Source organism: Helianthus annuus, chromosome 14 (assembly GCF_002127325.2).
Source record: "Helianthus annuus cultivar XRQ/B chromosome 14, HanXRQr2.0-SUNRISE, whole genome shotgun sequence".
NCBI lineage: Eukaryota > Viridiplantae > Streptophyta > Magnoliopsida > Asterales > Asteraceae > Helianthus > Helianthus annuus.
The window spans coordinates 165,043,803-165,071,196 of record NC_035446.2 but is presented as its reverse complement, the minus strand read 5'-3'; the positions used below and the strand labels follow the sequence as shown (position 1 = coordinate 165,071,196).

At 36.0% G+C, this 27,394-nt stretch overlaps 1 protein-coding gene and 2 long non-coding RNA genes across 3 annotated transcripts; 2 read left to right on the top strand and 1 right to left on the bottom strand.

Annotated features, from left to right (window-relative positions):
• Positions 1-542: 542 nt before the first annotated feature.
• Positions 543-4,626, top strand: LOC110886501 (probable methyltransferase PMT11). The gene is made up of 9 exons (XM_022134316.2): positions 543-1,570; positions 1,707-1,856; positions 1,935-2,205; positions 2,297-2,407; positions 2,499-2,658; positions 2,879-3,136; positions 3,225-3,347; positions 4,013-4,090; positions 4,177-4,626. The coding sequence occupies exons 1-9, from the start codon at positions 899-901 to the stop codon at positions 4,376-4,378; spliced, it is 2,025 nt and encodes a 674-aa protein (XP_021990008.1). The 5' UTR covers positions 543-898; the 3' UTR covers positions 4,379-4,626.
• A 5,079-nt stretch (positions 4,627-9,705) lies between these two features.
• On the top strand, positions 9,706-22,086 carry LOC110886504. The gene is made up of 7 exons (XR_002562843.2): positions 9,706-10,447; positions 11,263-11,341; positions 11,805-16,491; positions 17,307-17,385; positions 17,849-20,568; positions 21,381-21,459; positions 21,923-22,086. It is a non-coding gene; the product is annotated as an uncharacterized LOC110886504 (long non-coding RNA).
• A 1,942-nt stretch (positions 22,087-24,028) lies between these two features.
• On the bottom strand, positions 24,029-25,989 carry LOC110886506. Its single transcript, XR_002562844.2, has 2 exons — positions 25,417-25,989; positions 24,029-24,305 (listed from the first exon to the last, which is right to left on the bottom strand). It is a non-coding gene; the product is annotated as an uncharacterized LOC110886506 (long non-coding RNA).
• Between the last annotated feature and the right edge of the window lie 1,405 nt (positions 25,990-27,394).

The following is a 27,394-nucleotide window of genomic DNA, read 5'->3' as shown; positions in this document are numbered from 1 at the left end:
TAAACTAACAAACTAATAAAAACCCAATGTCTCGAACCTGTGTGCACGGCTTAGGCCCGAGACGCGGACCGGCTCGCTATTGTCGTCTGGATCGGGATCAAACTCAGTTGGTTTTCATAATAAAACCAGACCAAGTGAACCACACATAAGGGTATTTTGATCATTTTACCCTAAATACTAAAATAATTAATCATAAAATTAATAAATAAAACAATTATGCAGGGTCCATTTGATCAGATTTAACCATGAAAACTAACTAAGTTAGGGTCAAAAGACGTAATGTGCAAGGATTTGCAGAAATCAAGTACGTTTTTTTGTACTTTTTGAAGGTATAAGATCTATTTCACAATTTAGTGTCAACATAAAGAACGATTTTTTTTTTTTTTTTTTTTTTTTTTTTGTAATTTACTCTAGATTTACTGAAAAAAATAAAGAATAAAATATAACAGAATTCAATAACCCAAAAAACTGAAGGACTACAAATGAAACACAATAAAAGTTACGTGGTAAAGTTGTACATATCCCGTTGATAATCACGGAATCATGATTTTTTGTTGAACCAATCTTGATCTTGATGTGATACCGATACACAACGCAACCGACGGATTCATTCGCGGTTCTCGTTCGTCTCCTCGAAATCGCACACAGGATTTAAGGTTGGTAGGCACATGCTATATATTAATCTACACTTTCAGCCTTCGTGTAAGGCAATTCATTGTATGTAGGCACACAAATTTATACACAATATTATACAGCAACTAGAACCAAACACTTCACTGAATTGCTGCCACAGTTCAAGCTGAAGATAATGCGTGTTCCCACACAGATCTCCGTTGATTAAAATTCTAAATCACAGAGGTTGCGGATCAGATCAGATCTGGTGAATTTGATTGCAAAGATGAAGGGATTCAGTTGGTTAAAATCGCCACTACTAGTTAAAACAGCCGGATTTGCGTTCATAGCCCTAGCTTTTTTCTATTTAGGTAAGCATTGGTCCGACGATACTTATCAGCAATTGATCTTTTTCAGTTCAAATTCAGACCTAACTGCCAAAACTCCAATTGTTTCAATTTCACCAAATTTCAACAAAACTTTTGATGTCAAGTCGTTAATAAACGATACAAACGAAGTAGAATCAGTAGCTGATCACACGTTACCGGCGATTCCACCGGCAGCATTGGTTTCTCCGCCGCCACCACCGCCTCCGCCACCGCCGCCGCCGGCGGTGCAGAGGCTAGGGGTTGTGGATGAGAATGGAGTGATGAGGGATGAGTTTGAGGTGGGGGAGTATGATCCGGATGTGGTGGAGAATCGGAATAATGAAACGAAAGCGGCGGAGAGTGATGAAGGGGTTAAGTTTAGAGTTCCTAAGTTTGAGACTTGTCCGGTGAGTATGAGGGAGTATATACCGTGTTTGGATAATGTGGAGGCGATTAAGGCGTTGGAATCGACTGAGAAAGGGGAACGGTTTGAGCGGCATTGTCCGGAGAAGGATAAGGGGTTGAATTGTTTGGTACCGGCGCCTAAAGGGTACAAAGCCCCAATTCCTTGGCCGACGAGTCGCGATGAGGTGATCTTGCTCTTCGGTTTTATAATTTGCACTGAATATTGTTCTGTAATTGCCAGCTTAAAGAATTTGAATTATACAGCATTTTGCTAGCTTAATGTAGTCTTATGATATTTGTTTGTTTTGTACTTAAATACAGGTGTGGTTCAGTAACGTTCCACATGCGCAGCTTGCTGAATATAAGGGTGGTCAGAACTGGATTAATGTAGACAAGGATAAGTTTAAGTTTCCAGGAGGTGGTACACAGTTCATTCATGGGGCCGACAAGTATTTGGATCAGATTTCACAGGTATATTCTTAAAGGAATATCTGTAATGTTGCTTATTCCTGTAATAAAGTTAACAGTCTGGTTGATTTGTTTTGGAAGATGGTTCCAGAGATCACATTTGGAAACCATACGCGGGTTGCATTAGATGTTGGATGTGGCGTGGCAAGTTTTGGTGCTTATTTGTTTTCAAGAAACGTACTCACTATGTCTGTAGCTCCAAAAGATGTACATGAGAACCAGATTCAGTTTGCACTAGAGCGTGGTGTGCCTGCAATGGTGGCAGCATTTGCAACAAGGAGACTCTTATACCCGAGCCAAGCTTTTGACTTAATTCATTGCTCGAGATGTAGAGTCAACTGGACTCGTGATGGTAAGTGACATGTTATTTAGCTGCTTGTAATTCGTATTTGGGCAACACTCTAATTTTCCTTAAAAATCTTTTTACACGTATCATGATGAAGATGGGATTTTGCTACTTGAGGTCAACAGATTGCTAAGAGCAGGAGGGTATTTTGCCTGGGCAGCACAACCGGTTTACAAGCACGAACCACTGCTCGAAGAACAATGGGAAGGTAACCAGTTTTTGTTTAATATTTTCGGTAACATGCGTATTTACCAAACAGAAAAGCATACATCTCAACCCAAGTTTCATTTCTCTTTCAGAGATGGTTAACCTGACAACTCGTCTTTGCTGGAATCTTGTGAATAAAGAGGGATATATTGCAATATGGCAAAAACCGCTTAATAACAGTTGCTATTTAAATCGTGAATCGGGGACCCTACCACCATTGTGTGACGAGAAAGATGACCCAAATGATGTTTGGTATTTTTCTATCCTTCATTCTCAATCAGAACTCATACACTATATGAACGCGATAACATTTGCTAATTAATGTAAAAAGTTGTATTCACTGGCGAATACATTATATGTAAACATATACTGGTGAATACAAGTAAACACTAGTGAATACGTTATTTGAAACTGCTTGCACTTAAACGAATCTCCATTAAGCAGATTCAACGATATGTTGTTTTCGCTCCAGGTATGTTGATTTGAAGCCATGTATATCTCGATTGCCCGAGGATGGATCTGGAGCAAATATTACCGATTGGCCCGAACGTCTGAATAACCCACCTCCGAGGCTGCAAAGCATACAACTTGATGCATATGTATCAAGAAATGATTTGTTTAAAGCGGAGTCTAAATACTGGAAAGAAATAATAGATAGCTATGTACGAGCTTTACGTTGGGGTACTTTCAAGCTTAGAAATGTGATGGATATGAGAGCCGGATATGGAGGGTATGTTTGTCTTTTCGTGTCTGTTGCTAGGAATTGGTGTGTAACCAAATCTTCATAATACCAATCGTTTCTTTTCTTTGTTTGGCAGTTTTGCAGCAGCCTTAATTGGCAATCAACTAGATTGTTGGGTTATGAATGTTGTTCCTGTTAGTGGTCCAAACACCTTGCCTGTCATCTATGATCGTGGACTTCTAGGAGTTATGCATGATTGGTATATAATTTCATACCTTGTTACATTCCTTAATAAAAATTAGGGGTGCTAAATGGGTCGTGTTCGTGGGTTGGCACGTTTTCAACCCAACCCAACCCGAACCTGGAAATTTTAGATGAACCCGAACACGACCCGAAACCGAAAATCACGTCATACAAATGAACCCGAATAATCGCGGTTGACCCGAACACGACTCGTTCAACCCGATTTTTTTTTATATTTTTTTTTAAATATTTTTCCGCAAATTAATATATTAAAATTAAAATTTATTAAAGAAACACAAATGTATATAATACAATTACATTTAAATTATAAATCTTATGTCAAATTCTCTTTTCAAGTTATAACTATGACATAAAAAACACACCCAATTTAATTTATGACATAAAACATATTGTAAAAAAATATAATTTAATATAAAAGGGTTAAACAGGTTAACCCCACCAACCCGACCGGGCTGACCCGCACCCAACCCGTTTAGTTAAACGGCTCTGCGGGTTTAACCTGAAACTAACCCAAACCCGTTTTGACTAAACCCAAACCCACGAATTTCGTGTTAGGTTTGTGTCGTGTTTTCGGGTCGTGTCAGAAATTCACACCCCTAATAAAAACAATAATCATACTTAAGTTAGGACCGTAACCATCTTGATCACTTAATATCACAGGTGTGAGCCATTCGATACATACCCAAGAACCTATGATCTCTTGCATGCGGCTGGTCTCTTCTCTATTGAGCAAAAAAGGTATGTGCCATAACAAGTTTCTTTAAATATAAACATTTAGATAGTCATATGGTAATTTTGAAAATATCAATACATTACATTCTCAGATGCAACATTACAAGCATAATGCTTGAGATGGATAGAATTTTGAGACCCGGGGGGCGTGTATACATTCGTGATTCAGTTTCAGTGATGGGAGAACTTCAAGAAATAGGGAGGGCGATTGGGTGGCGTGTAGCGATACGTGACACCGCGGAGGGCCCACACGCAAGTTATAGAATTTTGACGTGTGACAAAAACCTGCGATAGTTATAATTCATGGTATGCGTATTTGGATTTTTATTTATATTTATATTCTTCGAGAGCAAGCTGCTTCATCTTTCTATATTTTCAAAGCAAAAAAACAGAGGATAAAGGTTCAGGTTTTTATTTGCTGGTTAATTTTACATTTTCTATAGTTGTAAGTTGTAACATGATGAGGTTTTGTATATCATAGTCAGATACTGGTTACTAGTTTTATTTATGATTACATTATGTGCAAGATTCTTGATTGTAAACATCTGATGCAACTTTTTTCCCACTTAGACCATGCGTAGTGGGCAATATTCACCCTTGGGCGTTTTGCGCCATGTGGCAGCCCAGTCAGCAATGGGGCATTATTGGGTGTTTTCTAAAATGAGTGTAGTGGGGTTGTGGGGATTGTGGGGCATTATGTTTGTAATAAAATAAAATAAAAAAGACATTTAAAAAATCTTATTGGCCAAATAATAGAAGCTGAAATGTGATTGGACGACAAAACTCCCCATTAGGCGTGATTTAAAAAACACCTCAACAACAAAACTGCCAATCAACAACAAAACTGCCAAACACGCCCATGCGTAGTGGGGATGTGGGCGATATGGGCGTGATTGAGCCCCAAAAACGCCCAAAAGGGCAACCACTATGGGTGGTCTTATGTGGCCTTATATTACTCATGGTTTATGCTTCTGCACTTTGTGAAAGAGGAGCAGGAGACCAGATGATAATCATATAACTTGATCATAATTTGCACTAAAGTCACAAGTCACAAGTTTTGTTAATAGTAACTTTAAACTGAATGAGGATAATCATATAACTTGATCATATTACATATCTTCTAGAGTAAAATTCATGAATGGCCTGTGTTAATCTTGATTGTTCAGTGTTGAATTGTTGAACTGAGAAAGATGAAGTTTGTGATACTAGCCCACTGCTTGGGTCAGGTCACCTGGGCCAGGTCAAGCCCATTCCATGCTGAGTGGTGTGATGTTGTAGATAATTATTACAAGTTTATTGGGAAATGATTCTAAGTCAATATTTGTTTCCTTATTGCTAGAAGTTTTATATTTGGTTAGGTAGCTTAAGGACCATATTTACTTTCTTATAAAAAGATGGTTAGGGTCTTTGTAATTTGTGTGAATAAGGGACTTAGGGGCTGTTTGGTAGCCTCTTAATGGTCATTAAGAGGCTACCTCTTAATGGAACCATTAAGAATTTTACTAATTAGAAGGTAGAAGAATGTGACATGTGATAATTTACCATTCAGAGGTTATCTCTTAACCATTCAGACTTGAGGTTACCTCTTATTCATTCAGAGGTTTTAAACCATTAAGAGGTAGCATCTGAATGGTCATTAAGAGGCTACCAAACAGCCCCTTAGTGATCCCCTGTCCAAAGAAGAACTCACCTAGGATGCATCGATTCACGTAAACAATAGTTTCCAATGAGAAATAAACGCTAAAAAAATTGATTACTTAATGTTGTAATTTTTAAATGATGCTTTTCTTTGGCATCTAATTTTCTGTGTTTTTTTGTATTTGATTTTCTATATTCTTTAAAAAAAATCTAAAAAATAATAAAAGTTGAATTTTATGAATTTTTAATGTAAAAAACAATTTTAAAATGTGCGCACACGACTGGTATGACGAAACCGAAATCAAACCGAACCAGGTTATAGATTTGTGTTTCAGACCTACCAAAACCGGTTATTGTTTGTGGGTTTACCTGTTTAAGAGTTGCTCGATCCAATTAAAATCCAACAGGCCCATGAGTTTATACAATATTATTAGGGTGTCCGGGGCGTACAGCGGGGACCCCATCGGTGACCACATCCACCGATCGGGAACACCGCCGCCAACGTTGCGGGGACCCGAATCGGGGAGTGGATTAGGCATGGGTTCACCGCTTGGAGGAGAGGGGAAAGATGGTGGGCCAGCTCACTTTCAACCAATCAAACCTTTTTTTTTTTTTTTTTTTTGAATAAAAAAATAAGGGGAGTTAAGAGGGGAGTGCCGCCATCAATTTAGGGTGTTAGGGGAGTTTAAGAGGGGAGTTGACGTGCCACACGAGGATTGGTTGGGCGTAAGAGAGGGGACTCACCTCTTAGGTGAGCACCCCTTACACCCTTAGTTCGGCCTTTAAGTTTAGAAATGAATTTGACAGGCCTTATTTTTGGAAGTTGTTGCAGGTGTCTGTGGTCCTTTTCAAAGTAAAATACCCTAAACAACCTTTTCACCCATTTATTTATATATTTTTTTTATAATCCTAACTTATTTAATTACTATTAATAAATAAAAGAGTAAATTCTTTTTTAAGTCGATGAGTTTTGATGTTTTTAACTACTTGTGTCTAAAACAAAATTTTTTATCTAAGCACCTGATTTTTCAATCAGTGACAATTTGAGTCCAGATTTGTAACGTCGTTCGATAAGTCTGTTAACTTTTACGAAAAGACAAATGGGTTAAAGAATAATAATCAAATAAAATCTATATTTTCATGCTCCTCTAAACAAACACAAATCTCATACTCTGCAGCGTTGAGGTACGGTGGTGATAAGCGGTTGGTTGTGGTGGTAGGTGCGGTGGTTGTGACTGATCGGAGTCAAAGCACACGTGCCGGAGTCGTCTTCTCCTAAGGTAACATTCATCTATAATGCAGAAAAACCCCTAATTTTGACATGGTTAACCGTATTATTATCTTTTTGTGTGTTTGTGTGTAAGTCAATGCCCGATCATCTCAATTTTGTATTATTCGTTATTTGAGTAGTGTTATACTATATGTGGATGTGTGGTTTTAGTGGTGTTAGGAGGTGCGCTGTTGGTAGGTAGGTGGTCTTGGTGGTAATGAAGAAACACCAAACTAATCAAGGGACTAGCTTGTGGTTTGTGACTCGACAAACAAAGGTTAATCTTCTTTGTCTCGTCCGAACTGCTGTGAAGATCCTGCAAAATATTCAACACATCGTAAGCTCGTTACAAGGAGGGGAATATGGAGGTTCTCCTTGTAACCACCATCCGGCGTGAGAATAAGTAATTTATTTTGAGGATAAAAGTGTGTGTATATAGTAAAAGAGTGAGAGAGTGAATCCTTAAACCTGAAGGTGGAGTCTTCTATTTATAGCCAGAGAATAGAGAAGGAGGAGGCCTGCCAGCTAGCCAGTGCCTGCTAGCTGTCCGGCCAGGAGGAATATCCTTTATGTCCCCTCTGACGTTGTCAGTTGCTCAGGTGACGTGGCGCGCGGTTATTCGTTCCAGCTGGGTACTCGCTTGTACTGGCCGTCGTCATGCCCTCCCAGGATCTTGCAAGCGTTGCTGGCGTCTCGCTATTGGTGCCACTTGTCCTTTTTGTCTGCAGGAGCATCTTTCTTGTCACCAGGTGATTTCTTCCAGAAGGTTCTAGAACCTTCTGGATGCGCTCGTGTGATGTGGACGCCAGCTTGGAGTGTGGTGTGGTCTGTTTGACATGTGTTCACTTGTAATTTGGGACCATACACCTTCACATGGGGTTGAAGATGGTGGTGGTGATGTGGTGAAGATGAAGGGGATTTGAGAGAGAAAGAGGTTCGTGCGTGTGTGTGTGTGTGAGAGAGAGAGAGAGAGAATTTGTGTGTGTATATATTAATAAAATGGTTAAATGTCCTGAAAACTTGGTCTAGTGGTAAATTGGCATGCGCTCCCTAGTGGAGACGTAGGTTCGAATCCCACTTGGGCCAATTTCAAGGGACATCTGGATGAAGGGAGGAATCGAGGCTTTAATCTCGGGTTCGAACCTAACAGGGGGTGAGGATTTATAGATTCCATCCGGTTCCCGCGCATCGAGAGGGCACGGTTTCATGGCGGTCGAGGAGTCGGCCTTGGACATAGCCCCAAGCAGGTGAGTTTACATGTGAGATTATTTTTCGTTCAAAGAAATGGTTAAAAGTATTTTGTAAGTATTTTATGCATTAAATGGTGTAAATGACTGAAATAGTCGACGTTACAAATTTAGACTCAAATAGTTACAGATTAAAAAATCAAGTGCTTAGATAGTTAATTTTTTTAGCTTTGGACTCAAGTAGCTTAAATCATGAAATCTCAGGAACTCTAAAAAGGATTTACTCTAAATAAAACCAAGTAATTAACATTTTTAGACTACAAAGAACATGTTTTGTTTAATAAGTACGTTTTTGTAGCATTATAAACTAACAAACACCATTGATGATTGTATAAAAGAGTTGAAAATAGCTTTCTCCACCAATATTATTGTAATCTTCAACGTTGTGTTGTGGTGATCACGACAAGGAGTAGGGTTTGATGTTTAACACTTTAATGCATAAACCGCATTTAATATTGATTGGAGTTTATTGAATAACTTATGAATTCATTAAGTGATTTTAAAGTGTTGTTAATATCTAGTTCTAAGATGACATTATGATGAGCCCATTGATCATGTCACTCAACATCATCCAAAATCGATCTTAACTTATATTAGTCAATGACAAAGCATAATCCTTGCACCACTATGACCACCAACATCCACCTTCTCGCTAATGCATTGACATGCTCACTATTTCGACCTAAAACATACGTGTACCATAAATTGCCACAAAATTACAACCCCACCAACATTAGCCCAAATCGAACTTGATAACCCATCACTAAAAATAGATCACAGCAACTGGCGGCTTTGATGGTGTACGGGGAGGACCTCCACACAAGGCCTGTGATTTCGAGGGGCACCCGATTTTTTTTAAAAAAAAAATTCGATAGATATATTTCAATATAGGCCAATTTACAAATCATATTTTATGGTTTAGAATTTAGCTCACTTGGAAATAGGTTTTGTTGAGCACTTGAGCCCAATACTAATTTGATTTTTTTTAATACTTAATAATTAAACATTACGGAAGGACACATTTTTTTCGAGCTCGAACAGGGTACGTGAATTCTTAGAGACGCCTCTGATCACAGCCCTACCATCAAAGATTTAGGGTTGTTTGACAACTTCTAAATAGTTAAGTGTTGAACCACTAAGAGGGCTAAAGTATTAAGAGCTAAACAAACAGCCACTTAAAGTTTAAATCTTGAATTGAATCAAAAGTAAATCATAACTATTGTTTTAGTTTTTAAACTAAGTAAATATTCATTCTTTCGTTGCAAAAGTATTTCAACTAGCAATAACACCCGCGCGCGTTGCAGCGCGGGTACGTCACAAACATCGAATGGATTAGTCCAAATGTTATGTGATGCGTTAATCATATGAAAACGCGTGTTTAGGCGTTTCCCGATTGAACTCAATGTAACCTATATAAGCATTGCGATTGGATCAAAACATAAAGTAAATCAAATTTATATCTGTAACATCCGTCAAAATGGATTGCCAAAATCCGACCCGTTTTGAATTTTGGATTCTAACCCTAGAAGCCCGAGAGCTTCGCAAAATAATTAACCGTTTAATTCGTTATAAACTCATTAGTTTAATTAACTAAATTGACTAATGTTACAATTAAAAGTCTTATTTTCCTTTCCTTACAAAAAAAAATAATAAAAAAATAAAAATAATAATCTAGTTAGTCTCGTTAAGGTTAAGAAAATACAAGTAATCTGGCTAGTAAGTCAAGTTAGGTCGGTTGATTAACCTTAGGGACTGTTTGTGCAAATTAGTAAATTAAACCACATGGACTGTTGTGCAAATTTTGGAACTTGGAACTCTCAATTAACCAAACGACGCACAGTACACATAAATTATGAGTCTTCTTTTTTTTGCCGCTCGATGCATATCCCCATTCTTTTGTCTGCTCTTTTTCCTCTACAAAACTTACACACACATGGTCAGCATACAACATCACAAGCAGGCCTCTCACCTCCCTCTCTCGACTGTATACGGCCAGAAACCGACGACCGGAGAGATTCCGGTGACGGCCGTCCGTAAGCCCTCACCACCACGGCACACCCCAACACCCGCATAACACCGTAACATCCTCCGAACCACTTCACGTTGACGGAGTTCAGTCGCAGTCACCGGAGACACCACAAGACACCTCAACCGTCGGAGACGTTGCCGGAACTCGGATCCTCGCCGAAGTCGTTACGTCGGAACTCGGTATACTTTTTCATTTATCAGTTGTTCCTCGTGAAATATTATCCATTTTCATCCTAATAATCATCTAAAATATGAACTTTATAGTAATGAACGGAAGATCAGAGGGTGTTTTGGTTTGGGTAACATTTAAAGAAAAAGAAATTATAAACACACATTTCGGCCGACCACCTTGTCTTCCTTCTTCTTCAATTGTCAAGTTTTATCTTGTTTCTATGTTCCTTAAATGGAAATGAGAAATTATAAAAAAAAAAAAAAAAAAAAAGAAACATAAACAGTTCGATGGTTCTTTAAATGAGGAAGATGACTTCCATTTGTGGTTTAAAAGAATTAACAATGTTAACCCAACACAAAACAAGCCTTAGTGTTGTTGCTGTTGTCGTTAAAATGCGGGAGGTCACGGGTTTGAACCCGGACCCTCCCTATTTTGTCGATGACTTTTGCTTAATTTATTAAAACCAATATCAGTTCATCGCAAAATCCATATAAAAGATTTAAAACCTATATCCTAGCGGGTAGACACGTAACCCAATTAGTCGGGCTACGTGCACGTGAACTTAGACGCGAGTTCCATTCTTGTTAATGGTTGTTTTGGCCGAAAATTTTGTATTTCATTTCTAAACTTCATTTTCCTTTTGGGTATATTTTTTAGCCTTTATTTTTATTTAATAATTCAACAGTTTTTTTTTTAATCTTTTAAAATATTAAAGGAGATAAATTATAACATTTAAATAAACAAGTTACAAACAATAAATATTAAGATTATATTTAATCTACAACTATTAACGAGTTGGTTATATATTATTTTAATTATTTAGGATAACCATTTCGTACTCTTGGATTTCCCAATCTTTTACCCGTGCGATATTTCACAAGGAATATCCAAGCGCAACCACTGTGAGTATACTCGAACCCATTTTTACTTTTAAACACTTTGGGTGCAACATGTATTCTATATTAAACGCACGTGACACTTGAAACTTATTTGAAACATGCTCTATCCATTTAAACATGAAACATGAAACTTGTGATACTTGAGACTATCTTGTGCTATGTGAACGTTTAATCCCTGTGTGTAGTTCCGCCTTAACAATAGTAGCGCTATAGGGGTAATGCACCTCCCCGTTAGTCTTTGGGGTATTGTTAGGATGAGACATATAACCTCCCGTTAAACTTTGGGAAAGGCACTTAACGCATTGGAAACTTGGGCTATCACTTGGACTGCGTGAACTAGCATGGCTGAAACTATTTTATTATGTTCATGTTGGATATGAGACTTTTATTCTATTATGCTATGTAAACAAACTTGTATACTCGCTCTTTGCTTTTGCATTGAACTCTATTTTAATACATGTTGCAGGTTAATTATTGAGACGATATTCAAGACGAAACAGGATTTAGGGTGGACTAGATACACACCTAGATCAATCTATCTTTTATTGTTATGTTATGAAACAATGTTGTTATTTCTTTTTGGATCTCGTATGACATTTAGTATTGCAATGAAATTTGAATTTAATTAAATATTGTCACATAATGTTATGACGTCTCTTGCAATCTATACACACTTCGTCTCATCCCGATGTTTCCGCCATCGGTTGGGGTGTGACAGATTGGTATCAGAGCCATAACTATAGGGAATTAGGAAAAGTAGGAATGCTTTAGCCTAGTCTATAGTTTTAGAGCTTTATTCTTATGTTTTACTTGAAACTACTTGCATGCTACCTTATTTGCTCTTATTTATTCTCTTTTGATCTTTTAAGCATATATGTCGCTTATGTGTTAACACTTGGCATGCTATACTTGCTTTATTATGTGCTAATACATGTTTTATTGTCCCACTCATTATGTGCTATTCTTGATATGCTTCATTATGCGTTTATATTTGTTTGTTTATTCCTTTAACATACTCTTTCCCTCATACATTTTACTTGATTATTCTAAATCCAACAACACTCATATTATACAAATGGGACGAGTTTACCAAAATAGGCGTGAAACCCACAACTTTGTAAACGACTCTCATCCCACATGATTCTATTTTTGCACGAAATTCACCATTTAGTTAGGAGTGAAATCCACATCTTGATGGAAATTTCAAATTTTAATTCTTGTGGACCCTCATCAACGTGTCGAAATTTGGTTTTGACCCGACGAGCACCAACCACATTTAGGGTACAAAGTGGTCAAGCTAGGGGTGAAACCCACACCTCGTCGACTAGTCCCACTCCTTAATTTTCAAAAATCCCGCAAAGTCTCGAATTTTCGATGGATTGGGAACACGTAGTAACTGGAAGGGTGAATACCGTTAACCGAGATATCGGCGAGAGTATTCCACCTATTAGGCCAAAGCATGTTTCTCAATTTCCAAAAGATCTTTCGACCACTTTGGTTAGTCAATGTTCCGTTTGGAACCATCCAAGTTTTATTCGAGCTTACGCTTTATTATTTTCGATCTTTTGTCAATTTTGAACAATTTTTCGAGATTTCATTTTTGCGCAACATCATACCCTTACTTTTCATACGATTATACATTATTAGCATGCATGATTTCACGTAATTTTATTCACGCTTTTATAACAACGAGCGGAGACATATCATCGAGGTAGGAGTGATTTCCTTAACTAGACGATTAACTCCACTTCTTTTTCTCATCTTACAACGACCTCACCAATGGGTTAGGGGTGATTCCATTACCTAGGTGATCGTTACCGATACTTTCTTTTAATAGACTATGTTATGTAAACACGATCATTTATACATCTAAATCGTTTATCATTAGTCAAATCTCTAATTATTTCAAAATGCATTGTTTATATGAATGAACTTCTTATCCTACAATCTATTTTCATATAGCTCACACACGTAAAATTTTTAACTTTTCCGTAGACACTTGTTTCTCAATATTCAAAATTTCACGAAATATTACTCGTCAACTTAGTCGGTCTAACAAATCCATTGCCCACGAATTTTGTATTCAACGTAACTATTAAAACAAGCTCATCACATATCATTAAACTAGAGATTTCTATTTTTAATTGAGAATCAAATCAACTTTTTCGCACACACTTATAAAATATTACCAGTATTATTTAAGCATTTACTAAAATCCTTTTCAAAACCAATAAAACATTTTTCAACAATCACTAAGCTCGTATACCAAATTCCTTTTTCTAAGTATCAACTTTTCCTCAAGAATCTATAAACTTCAAAACTTTCTAATACAAAAGTTACTTAAAACGATGCAAGCTTGTTAATCCCAAGAACTTTTCAAAACCTCGCTCGATACGCCAATTAAATTCAAAACACGCGGGCAAGGAAACTTCATAAGAACCGACAAATTCTCAACTATGTAAATTCTTTTTAAACCATAATAGCATTTCCATTCTTTTACAAAGTATCCTTTCGCATAATCAAAAGATGTTTTCTTTTATATTCTCCTTTCATTCACAAACTAGATTTTACATTCCATGACAACTCAATCTATTTTAACTTCACGTTTTGCGCGAACAACTATATATGCATATCATTTTACACGTTTTAGTCAAAACATCACAACAATCGCACGCATATGATTTGTTTTCTTTTCCTTCCTACCCAAAACTTCGTGCTTAAATTCGTATATTTCGATTAATATTGTAAACAAAAATCATTATTACTTACACTCATACTTATACGTTTTATGTCTACACTCATATACATACTTACACATTTATGTTATAACCCAAAATTCATACATCTTACGTTTATACCATACTCACAATTGTATATTTACTTCATACTTATATTCACGTTTATATTTGTATCCATGTTCATACATTTTACGTTTATATTCACACTCACACACTTTTCATACTTAAACGTGTTTTACACTTATATTCACGTTCGTAAGCATACTCATGCATCTTACGTTCATACTCATACTCATACTTATAATCATATTCATACTCACACGTTGTGTGTTCATATGTATGCTCGTATTCACACTCATACTCGTATTCATACTCTCATTTATACGGTTTATGCTATACTCGTACTCGCGTTTATACGATTTCTGTTATACTCGTACTTATGTTTATACTCTCATTTATACGAATTGTGTTTATACTCATGTCATTCGTTTGTGTTCAAATTACACTCACATTGGTACTCGTTTTTTTTTTCTTTTTTCATATGTGTCATGTTTATACTCGTAATCATACTATTAACCATGCGTTGTCGTTATGCTTGCTTACGTCTTCATATTTAAAACTTACACCATGCTCATGCTTTTATTCATACTCAAAAATTTATACTTTTGCACCTATATGCGAGCGAAACCTGAGGGATTCGCTTACGTTGACTTTATACTATTTGGAACGCAAACATGCTTATATGCTACATTTCTATACCACAATCTTATTTTTAAAATTTATGTATACCTTGATTCATACGCAACTAGTACAAGCTATGCGGATCATGCGACGATTAGTATAATCGCGGGTGCACACGGGATTATAGTAATGGACGTATGAGAACCATAGAGTGTGCTACTGCGTATGGTAAGACACTGAACGTAACATGACACCGAATACGAGACGGATGGAACATGGTTAGAACATGGTGGATACGCCACTGGTACATCCTATATATAAGTGTTTTCACCATGTTACTAACCTTTCGTAAAACGTGCCATGAGAAATTCAGTGTTTTTCAAACCTTTGGACCTAATTCAACTTTAAACAACTCACAAACGCATCATATCCGATTATCCACGGCGAGACCTCATTCTTAACATCGCCTTCGTTCATTCTGTACTTATGCTATTCTTATGCTCGTATTTGTGTATCAAAATCTATTGTTCGCTTTTATACTCCTCTCATTCTCTATTATTCTTTGCCTTTTATACAAACCCCATTCGCTATCTAGTTTGTTAAAACATTCGAATCCTAAGCTACCTCCTTACTTTTAAAACTATCGTTCTATTCCTTAGTGATGTGCAAACACTTGTAACCGTTTCGTACAAATTTTTCCTTCTTAAATACGACACATTCTAATACATCCCGAATTTGGGTTATTCAAAACTTGTTTAAACTCACTTTACCTATAAACGTACTTACACGTTTTACTTATGCTTAACGCCTCAACCCATTTAGGCCAAACACACTCCTTTTACAAAACCTATCATTCCGTCCTTCAAATTTCGTACTTTTCAAAATGTTTCAGAACTTCCAAGTCTCAATTTCAGGCAACCATCCTTCTAACCGAAATGCTTTTCTCCAATAAATTTCGGGACGAAATTTCCTAAAGTAGGGGAGACTGTAACATCCGTCAAAATGGATTGCCAAAATCCGACCCGTTTTGAATTTTGGATTCTAACCCTAGAAGCCCGAGAGCTTCGCAAAATAATTAACCGTTTAATTCGTTATAAACTCATTAGTTTAATTAACTAAATTGACTAATGTTACAATTAAAAGTCTTATTTTCCTTTCCTTACAAAAAAAAAATAATAAAAAAATAAAAATAATAATCTAGTTAGTCTCGTTAAGGTTAAGAAAATACAAGTAATCTGGCTAGTAAGTCAAGTTAGGTCGGTTGATTAACCTTAGGGACTGTTTGTGCAAATTAGTAAATTAAACCACATGGACTGTTGTGCAAATTTTGGAACTTGGAACTCTCAATTAACCAAACGACGCACAGTACACATAAATTATGAGTCTTCTTTTTTTTGCCGCTCGATGCATATCCCCATTCTTTTGTCTGCTCTTTTTCCTCTACAAAACTTACACACACATGGTCAGCATACAACATCACAAGCAGGCCTCTCACCTCCCTCTCTCGACTGTATACGGCCAGAAACCGACGACCGGAGAGATTCCGGTGACGGCCGTCCGTAAGCCCTCACCACCACGGCACACCCCAACACCCGCATAACACCGTAACATCCTCCGAACCACTTCACGTTGACGGAGTTCAGTCGCAGTCACCGGAGACACCACAAGACACCTCAACCGTCGGAGACGTTGCCGGAACTCGGATCCTCGCCGAAGTCGTTACGTCGGAACTCGGTATACTTTTTCATTTATCAGTTGTTCCTCGTGAAATATTATCCATTTTCATCCTAATAATCATCTAAAATATGAACTTTATAGTAATGAACGGAAGATCAGAGGGTGTTTTGGTTTGGGTAACATTTAAAGAAAAAGAAATTATAAACACACATTTCGGCCGACCACCTTGTCTTCCTTCTTCTTCAATTGTCAAGTTTTATCTTGTTTCTATGTTCCTTAAATGGAAATGAGAAATTATAAAAAAAAAAAAAAAAAAAAAGAAACATAAACAGTTCGATGGTTCTTTAAATGAGGAAGATGACTTCCATTTGTGGTTTAAAAGAATTAACAATGTTAACCCAACACAAAACAAGCCTTAGTGTTGTTGCTGTTGTCGTTAAAATGCGGGAGGTCACGGGTTTGAACCCGGACCCTCCCTATTTTGTCGATGACTTTTGCTTAATTTATTAAAACCAATATCAGTTCATCGCAAAATCCATATAAAAGATTTAAAACCTATATCCTAGCGGGTAGACACGTAACCCAATTAGTCGGGCTACGTGCACGTGAACTTAGACGCGAGTTCCATTCTTGTTAATGGTTGTTTTGGCCGAAAATTTTGTATTTCATTTCTAAACTTCATTTTCCTTTTGGGTATATTTTTTAGCCTTTATTTTTATTTAATAATTCAACAGTTTTTTTTTTAATCTTTTAAAATATTAAAGGAGATAAATTATAACATTTAAATAAACAAGTTACAAACAATAAATATTAAGATTATATTTAATCTACAACTATTAACGAGTTGGTTATATATTATTTTAATTATTTAGGATAACCATTTCGTACTCTTGGATTTCCCAATCTTTTACCCGTGCGATATTTCACAAGGAATATCCAAGCGCAACCACTGTGAGTATACTCGAACCCATTTTTACTTTTAAACACTTTGGGTGCAACATGTATTCTATATTAAACGCACGTGACACTTGAAACTTATTTGAAACATGCTCTATCCATTTAAACATGAAACATGAAACTTGTGATACTTGAGACTATCTTGTGCTATGTGAACGTTTAATCCCTGTGTGTAGTTCCGCCTTAACAATAGTAGCGCTATAGGGGTAATGCACCTCCCCGTTAGTCTTTGGGGTATTGTTAGGATGAGACATATAACCTCCCGTTAAACTTTGGGAAAGGCACTTAACGCATTGGAAACTTGGGCTATCACTTGGACTGCGTGAACTAGCATGGCTGAAACTATTTTATTATGTTCATGTTGGATATGAGACTTTTATTCTATTATGCTATGTAAACAAACTTGTATACTCGCTCTTTGCTTTTGCATTGAACTCTATTTTAATACATGTTGCAGGTTAATTATTGAGACGATATTCAAGACGAAACAGGATTTAGGGTGGACTAGATACACACCTAGATCAATCTATCTTTTATTGTTATGTTATGAAACAATGTTGTTATTTCTTTTTGGATCTCGTATGACATTTAGTATTGCAATGAAATTTGAATTTAATTAAATATTGTCACATAATGTTATGACGTCTCTTGCAATCTATACACACTTCGTCTCATCCCGATGTTTCCGCCATCGGTTGGGGTGTGACAGATTGGTATCAGAGCCATAACTATAGGGAATTAGGAAAAGTAGGAATGCTTTAGCCTAGTCTATAGTTTTAGAGCTTTATTCTTATGTTTTACTTGAAACTACTTGCATGCTACCTTATTTGCTCTTATTTATTCTCTTTTGATCTTTTAAGCATATATGTCGCTTATGTGTTAACACTTGGCATGCTATACTTGCTTTATTATGTGCTAATACATGTTTTATTGTCCCACTCATTATGTGCTATTCTTGATATGCTTCATTATGCGTTTATATTTGTTTGTTTATTCCTTTAACATACTCTTTCCCTCATACATTTTACTTGATTATTCTAAATCCAACAACACTCATATTATACAAATGGGACGAGTTTACCAAAATAGGCGTGAAACCCACAACTTTGTAAACGACTCTCATCCCACATGATTCTATTTTTGCACGAAATTCACCATTTAGTTAGGAGTGAAATCCACATCTTGATGGAAATTTCAAATTTTAATTCTTGTGGACCCTCGTCAACGTGTCGAAATTTGGTTTTGACCCGACGAGCACCAACCACATTTAGGGTACAAAGTGGTCAAGCTAGGGGTGAAACCCACACCTCGTCGACTAGTCCCACTCCTTAATTTTCAAAAATCCCGCAAAGTCTCGAATTTTCGATGGATTGGGAACACGTAGTAACTGGAAGGGTGAATACCGTTAACCGAGATATCGGCGAGAGTATTCCACCTATTAGGCCAAAGCATGTTTCTCAATTTCCAAAAGATCTTTCGACCACTTTGGTTAGTCAATGTTCCGTTTGGAACCATCCAAGTTTTATTCGAGCTTACGCTTTATTATTTTCGATCTTTTGTCAATTTTGAACAATTTTTCGAGATTTCATTTTTGCGCAACATCATACCCTTACTTTTCATACGATTATACATTATTAGCATGCATGATTTCACGTAATTTTATTCACGCTTTTATAACAACGAGCGGAGACATATCATCGAGGTAGGAGTGATTTCCTTAACTAGACGATTAACTCCACTTCTTTTTCTCATCTTACAACGACCTCACCAATGGGTTAGGGGTGATTCCATTACCTAGGTGATCGTTACCGATACTTTCTTTTAATAGACTATGTTATGTAAACACGATCATTTATACATCTAAATCGTTTATCATTAGTCAAATCTCTAATTATTTCAAAATGCATTGTTTATATGAATGAACTTCTTATGCTATTCTTATGCTCGTATTTGTGTATCAAAATCTATTGTTCGCTTTTATACTCCTCTCATTCTCTATTATTCTTTGCCTTTTATACAAACCCCATTCGCTATCTAGTTTGTTAAAACATTCGAATCCTAAGCTACCTCCTTACTTTTAAAACTATCGTTCTATTCCTTAGTGATGTGCAAACACTTGTAACCGTTTCGTACAAATTTTTCCTTCTTAAATACGACACATTCTAATACATCCCGAATTTGGGTTATTCAAAACTTGTTTAAACTCACTTTACCTATAAACGTACTTACACGTTTTACTTATGCTTAACGCCTCAACCCATTTAGGCCAAACACACTCCTTTTACAAAACCTATCATTCCGTCCTTCAAATTTCGTACTTTTCAAAATGTTTCAGAACTTCCAAGTCTCAATTTCAGGCAACCATCCTTCTAACCGAAATGCTTTTCTCCAATAAATTTCGGGACGAAATTTCCTAAAGTAGGGGAGACTGTAACATCCGTCAAAATGGATTGCCAAAATCCGACCCGTTTTGAATTTTGGATTCTAACCCTAGAAGCCCGAGAGCTTCGCAAAATAATTAACCGTTTAATTCGTTATAAACTCATTAGTTTAATTAACTAAATTGACTAATGTTACAATTAAAAGTCTTATTTTCCTTTCCTTACAAAAAAAAAATAATAAAAAAATAAAAATAATAATCTAGTTAGTCTCGTTAAGGTTAAGAAAATACAAGTAATCTGGCTAGTAAGTCAAGTTAGGTCGGTTGATTAACCTTAGGGACTGTTTGTGCAAATTAGTAAATTAAACCACATGGACTGTTGTGCAAATTTTGGAACTTGGAACTCTCAATTAACCAAACGACGCACAGTACACATAAATTATGAGTCTTCTTTTTTTTGCCGCTCGATGCATATCCCCATTCTTTTGTCTGCTCTTTTTCCTCTACAAAACTTACACACACATGGTCAGCATACAACATCACAAGCAGGCCTCTCACCTCCCTCTCTCGACTGTATACGGCCAGAAACCGACGACCGGAGAGATTCCGGTGACGGCCGTCCGTAAGCCCTCACCACCACGGCACACCCCAACACCCGCATAACACCGTAACATCCTCCGAACCACTTCACGTTGACGGAGTTCAGTCGCAGTCACCGGAGACACCACAAGACACCTCAACCGTCGGAGACGTTGCCGGAACTCGGATCCTCGCCGAAGTCGTTACGTCGGAACTCGGTATACTTTTTCATTTATCAGTTGTTCCTCGTGAAATATTATCCATTTTCATCCTAATAATCATCTAAAATATGAACTTTATAGTAATGAACGGAAGATCAGAGGGTGTTTTGGTTTGGGTAACATTTAAAGAAAAAGAAATTATAAACACACATTTCGGCCGACCACCTTGTCTTCCTTCTTCTTCAATTGTCAAGTTTTATCTTGTTTCTATGTTCCTTAAATGGAAATGAGAAATTATAAAAAAAAAAAAAAAAAAGAAACATAAACAGTTCGATGGTTCTTTAAATGAGGAAGATGACTTCCATTTGTGGTTTAAAAGAATTAACAATGTTAACCCAACACAAAACAAGCCTTAGTGTTGTTGCTGTTGTCGTTAAAATGCGGGAGGTCACGGGTTTGAACCCGGACCCTCCCTATTTTGTCGATGACTTTTGCTTAATTTATTAAAACCAATATCAGTTCATCGCAAAATCCATATAAAAGATTTAAAACCTATATCCTAGCGGGTAGACACGTAACCCAATTAGTCGGGCTACGTGCACGTGAACTTAGACGCGAGTTCCATTCTTGTTAATGGTTGTTTTGGCCGAAAATTTTGTATTTCATTTCTAAACTTCATTTTCCTTTTGGGTATATTTTTTAGCCTTTATTTTTATTTAATAATTCAACAGTTTTTTTTTTAATCTTTTAAAATATTAAAGGAGATAAATTATAACATTTAAATAAACAAGTTACAAACAATAAATATTAAGATTATATTTAATCTACAACTATTAACGAGTTGGTTATATATTATTTTAATTATTTAGGATAACCATTTCGTACTCTTGGATTTCCCAATCTTTTACCCGTGCGATATTTCACAAGGAATATCCAAGCGCAACCACTGTGAGTATACTCGAACCCATTTTTACTTTTAAACACTTTGGGTGCAACATGTATTCTATATTAAACGCACGTGACACTTGAAACTTATTTGAAACATGCTCTATCCATTTAAACATGAAACATGAAACTTGTGATACTTGAGACTATCTTGTGCTATGTGAACGTTTAATCCCTGTGTGTAGTTCCGCCTTAACAATAGTAGCGCTATAGGGGTAATGCACCTCCCCGTTAGTCTTTGGGGTATTGTTAGGATGAGACATATAACCTCCCGTTAAACTTTGGGAAAGGCACTTAACGCATTGGAAACTTGGGCTATCACTTGGACTGCGTGAACTAGCATGGCTGAAACTATTTTATTATGTTCATGTTGGATATGAGACTTTTATTCTATTATGCTATGTAAACAAACTTGTATACTCGCTCTTTGCTTTTGCATTGAACTCTATTTTAATACATGTTGCAGGTTAATTATTGAGACGATATTCAAGACGAAACAGGATTTAGGGTGGACTAGATACACACCTAGATCAATCTATCTTTTATTGTTATGTTATGAAACAATGTTGTTATTTCTTTTTGGATCTCGTATGACATTTAGTATTGCAATGAAATTTGAATTTAATTAAATATTGTCACATAATGTTATGACGTCTCTTGCAATCTATACACACTTCGTCTCATCCCGATGTTTCCGCCATCGGTTGGGGTGTGACAATATCGTACAATCATAATGTATTATATGTGACCCGACTCATACATATAAAACGTAACACATGTAACGGGAAAGCTGACACATATAATTAAAAGAGATTAATTAGAACTTTGTGAAAAAGGGAAAAAAGAAACCCCGATTTGACTCCACTCGATTCGAAACAATTTTTACCAAGCATTCATGAAATAAGTACGAAAACATATTATATTTGATCTGACTCGTTTCCCAAAAAAGTTTGCGTCGAAACATACACCAACTTGAATGTATACCGAAACGTATATAAAAATGGTTTTTTTTATACGAAAACGTGTTATATTTAACCTATCTCATTTTTTAAAAAAAAAGTTTACTTCAAAACGTAGAGCAAATCGAATTCATGCCGACAAATATATAAAAATATACACGTAAAAATAGTTTCTTTTAAAGTAAAGAGGTATAGGGGTAAACTCGAAACAATTTATTAGTAAAAAACTTAATAGGTTAAATACGTTCGTAAAATCGTGCCAAGTAGCACCAATGCCACACCACTGCCAACGACCACCAAAATCAGGAAAGCTCGTAAAAATAAAATAAATAAGAAAGGAATAAATAACACCGAATGAAAAAACAGATGTAAAATTGTTGAACCACGGACGCCCATTGTGTCATGTTAATGCGAAAAATTAGACTGTAACGTAAAAACGTAGAAAAGAATAACTAAGTCGATCTAGGACCCGACGTTGCGATGACCTTCTCAAACAGAGAAAAACAGACGTGTTGTGATGGACCTGTCAAACAGGAAAAAATAGACAAAAAACATTGAACCCCACACGCACATTGCGGCGTATTGACTCGCAAATTTAGAATGAAACATAAAACGAAAAACTTGTGAAAGATAAAAGTATGAGGGAGTAAAATTGAACATAAAAAAAGTGTTTGTGTTAAATTGCGAAAGATTAAAAAGGTTTGGGTAAAAGTTAAAAAATCAATAGGGTTAAAATATAAAAGATAAAAGACTTTTGGGTTTAAAGTAATAAAATTCAATTTTTTTTTTTAAAAGTATCCCATGCATAGTGTACAACCATATAAAGCAATAACATGTTGCTTATTTATAATGTGGTAATTAGTTAGATGATCAATATCTCCATGGTGCAATAGAACACAAAAGATGAAGCCGAATATATTCCACATATGATTTGGAAAGTAGTAGATTTGTTTTGGTATAAACGATGATCAAAATTAGTTAATTACCAAATATCATCTATAGTACTAAGATTATGTCGGACATATCGAATATATTAAGAAAAACATTTTCATTTTGTATACCATCGTAGACAACGAATGGTTCTTTGGAATATGTACATCACTTAGCTTCTTTGACATTAATTCAAAAGGACCATTTTTATCTTGGAATATGATTTTGTGGTAGGAACGAAAATTTTATTCTCCAACAAGATATGTTCAAGTGATATATACCCGATGAACAAAAACGTACTCTACAATTGAAACCAATTAAACACGTTCCAACCACAAAAAAACAACCACACATGTTCATTTTATTGCTTTATCTTATCCACCAAAAAGGAACCCGATGAAAATGCTCATGCTTCCTTATAATAACTAGGTGTTGACCCGCCGCGTTGCGGCGTGGTTGATAACCCGATAATCAGTACAGTCCGCGCTTCGCTGCGGATTAAAGCACACAAAAAGAATTACTGAAATAAATTCCTAGATCTTGCAATTTTAGTTTTAAACTGATGGAAGCAACATCTAAACTGCACAACAGCAGCCAAACTACACAACTGTTTTCAATTTGTATTTTCAAAACTAAAATGGTAGTCCATAATTGAGTTTCATGCAACCTCTAGTAGTTCAAAGTCAGCATAAAAACAGGCTAAATTAACATTGAAATGGTAGTCCTTGATTGAGTTGAACACTTGAACACCAGTTTTTACAAAACACACAGATTAAAAAACACCGACATATAAATTAAGATAACTTTTACCTTAGTGCAGAAATCCCCAGATCAGCTCTTAGGTTGCAATTTCACTGCTGCATGCAATTCTTCCTCACCAAGGAGTGCCAATCACATGTTTTAAACTCAACACAATCTTAGTTGTCATCACCAACAGCGCTGATGTACCTGTGTGTCTTCCTGTACATACATATAACCATTAACTTTGTGTAAGCTCTAGACTAAATACATAAAGAAACACATTTTAAAGATTTATATAAATATTAGCAAATTTACATATACTTTTCTTTGTTCCTCATATTCATATCTAACGTCATACACATTAAGATCAACTACAGTTGAAACCTTTGCTTCGGTGATCAAATTGAACAAAGGAATCAACGAATCAAAGGCTGATTCGTTCACAGGAAGTCTTAATTGGTGTAAAACGGCAAAAAAATGGTGGAAATAGAAGTAAATTGAAGAAGAAGAGTGAGAGATCGGACAGAAGAGCAGAGATGGAGTTGAATTAGGGTGATTGTGCGAGAATGCCTCTAAGCTTAGACCTCAGAGATATCGACCAGAGTCTCCTTTTCTTTTCTTTCTCTTATCCCCTTCTGGTGGTAAGATAGAGTCGTGGATGAAGGAAGGTTAGACAACAAAAATTCAACGTCATCAACCGCCAGCTGAAGACCTAAACCACCGTAACGGCGTTGCCCTAAAATCCAGACCGCCGGAGACGATGGCTCTATAGCCATGAACCAACAGACCGCCGGCGGTAGCGGTTTTCTGCTCTCTCTCTCTCTCTCTCTCTCTCTCTCTCTCTCTCTCTCTCGCGTCTCACTTCCGTAAAAAATGCAAGACTACCCTGTCTAGGGTTCCAACGAACGAAGTTGCCCTAAATTCCAGACCACCGGAGACGATGTATCCATGAACCAACAGACCGCCGGCGGCAGCGGTTTTCTGCTCTCTTAGTTAATTATCAAAAACCAATCACTTATGCACTGTCAAAACTAATTATTCAAGCATGAGTTACACAATTCAACAGATTAAATTTCAAAATCATCACATAACAAAAAGAAAACCAATAACAACCTATAAACATATACCCAAATACACACAAACCAATTCAAAATCTTTACAGATTCGTTATAATCCGAAACCCTAGAACAAAAAATACCCACGAATTAAACAATCATAAACCCACAAATAATCAAGAACTGAGTAATCAAAAACCCATAACTAAATCAAACGCAGGCATCTTTATACGATAAAGTTAATAGTATAAAAAATAGAAATTAAATCTTTTTACCTTGCAGTGGAAAGGGGGATTGAAATTGAAAAGGGTTCCATGCGATTGAATCTCCGACAGAGCGAGAGTAGATGTATTAGCGGTGTTGGGATGGTGCTTACCTCCGATCAATCTTCATCTAATTTTTTTATACACCAATGTATTCCATCATGTGTAGGCTTCGTAACCACAAATCAGAGCATCATGATGCCATGAATATGATGCAGGTAAACGGAAACCTCCACACTTCCTCCGCCTCGATCCAACACTCTGACACCGCATTCCTGCGACCGCTGTTGCCGTGCGCCGCCACCACCCACCGATGGTCGGCCGTTACTCCATCAGAAAGAGAGAAGCGAGGGTTGGAGAGAGGGAGAGGGCTGAAGAGCTTGGTTTTGTTGGGTGTGACTTGCCGGAAAAGCGGCGCCGGAAACCCCTTCTCTCGTTGCCGGAAAGTCAGATGAGTGAGAGGGTGGGGGAGCCTCTCTCTCTCGATTATGTGCAGGTTTGTGTTTGTATGAAAGGTATAAGGAAACATGGGGCTAGGGTTTGAGTTGTTTTGAAGTTGGTGGTCAATCTGAAAAGCCAAAAAGATCCCTGGCGCAAACACATGATAGTATTTGATATATATAATAATAAGTTTTTTGTTTTCTCAACACAAGTCACACACTATCCTTAAATTTACACCTTCAACAATCACTATTTTTTATTTGGGACAATTACATATTTCCTCTTAAAAAACTTCTAAATTGCGTATTTACTCAACTAAAAGTTAAAATTGCATATATCCTCTTCCTTAACTATTAAAATTGCAAATTTACCCATTTTGATTTATTTCATTAAAAACAAGTTATATAATGACTTTTTACCCTTATTTTTTACTGAAACTTTAAAAAGTTACATATTTACTCATTTTTACTAGTTTTTGTGGCTTTTTAACAATTCTTTTTTGTGTTTGTTTTTTTCCGCTTTGCTAATTGTTCTTTTTGTTATTTTTTAGCCTTTTTACTAAGTTATTTGTTTTACTAAGATATATCTAGGGGTGTTCGTGATTTTCAGCTGATTTATAAATATATTATATATATATTAAAATACGTTTAATGATTAAAAGAAAAAACATAAAGCAAATAACTTAGTAAAAAAAACTAACTAGAATGATCTTCGGCTGATCTATAAATATATATACATTAAAATACATTTAAAACAAGTTACATTCTTTTCTTTGGTCTATAATCCTCTGATTAAGCTCCCACTTATTCAGAAATTATTTATATTATATGGAAAAATATGAATCTACGTACTTTAGCGGTTTATTTTAGCGTTTAGATTGTAAAGAAAAAATAACAAAAGAAAACGAACTAGCAAAACGTAAAGAAATAAAAACAAAAAGATTGTTAAAAAGCCACAAAACTAGTAAATATGTAATTTTTTTAAGTTTTGGTAAAAAAATATGGGTAAAAAGTCATTATATAACTCGTTTCTAATAAAATAAATCAAAATGGGTAAATTTGCAATTTTATTAGTTAAGGAAGGGGATATATGCAATATTAATTTTAAGTTGTGTAAATACGCAATTAAGAAGTTTCCTAAGGAGAAATATGCAATTATCCCCCGTTTTTTTTTTTTTTTTTAAGGGGGCACCATTTCAATTGGGAATGAGTATTTCGGTACCAGTATTTATCAAATTTAAGTACCAATTTGGTGGCTATCATCTTATCATTTATAATTTTAAATATTTTATGTTTTATTACATTAATTGATTTTAAACATATTTTTTGCTCGTACAATTTATAACACATGATCAAAGAATCTATTATCAAGCGCGAAAATATTAAAAATAAATACTAGTACCAATACAAATGTCTAGTCGGTTTCGATTCAGTTTGATAGCGGTGCAATGCCCGTTTTCGAAAAAATATCGCAATGTTGAACTATAATAAACATGGAATGCAAATGAATCAAACCGTTATCAACTAAACAACATCGGTACTGGTATCGA

What these genes read in the sequence shown, in the direction of transcription:
- LOC110886501 (XM_022134316.2), top strand. Translation starts at nt 899, where the DNA reads ATGAAGGGATTCAGTTGGTTAAAATCGCCACTACTAGTTAAAACAGCC. An exon ending in AGTCAACTGGACTCGTGATG is followed by an intron (nt 2,206 to 2,296) that starts GTAAGTGACATG and finishes ATCATGATGAAG; the next exon opens with ATGGGATTTTGCTACTTGAG. An exon ending in TTCTCTATTGAGCAAAAAAG is followed by an intron (nt 4,091 to 4,176) that starts GTATGTGCCATA and finishes TTACATTCTCAG; the next exon opens with ATGCAACATTACAAGCATAA.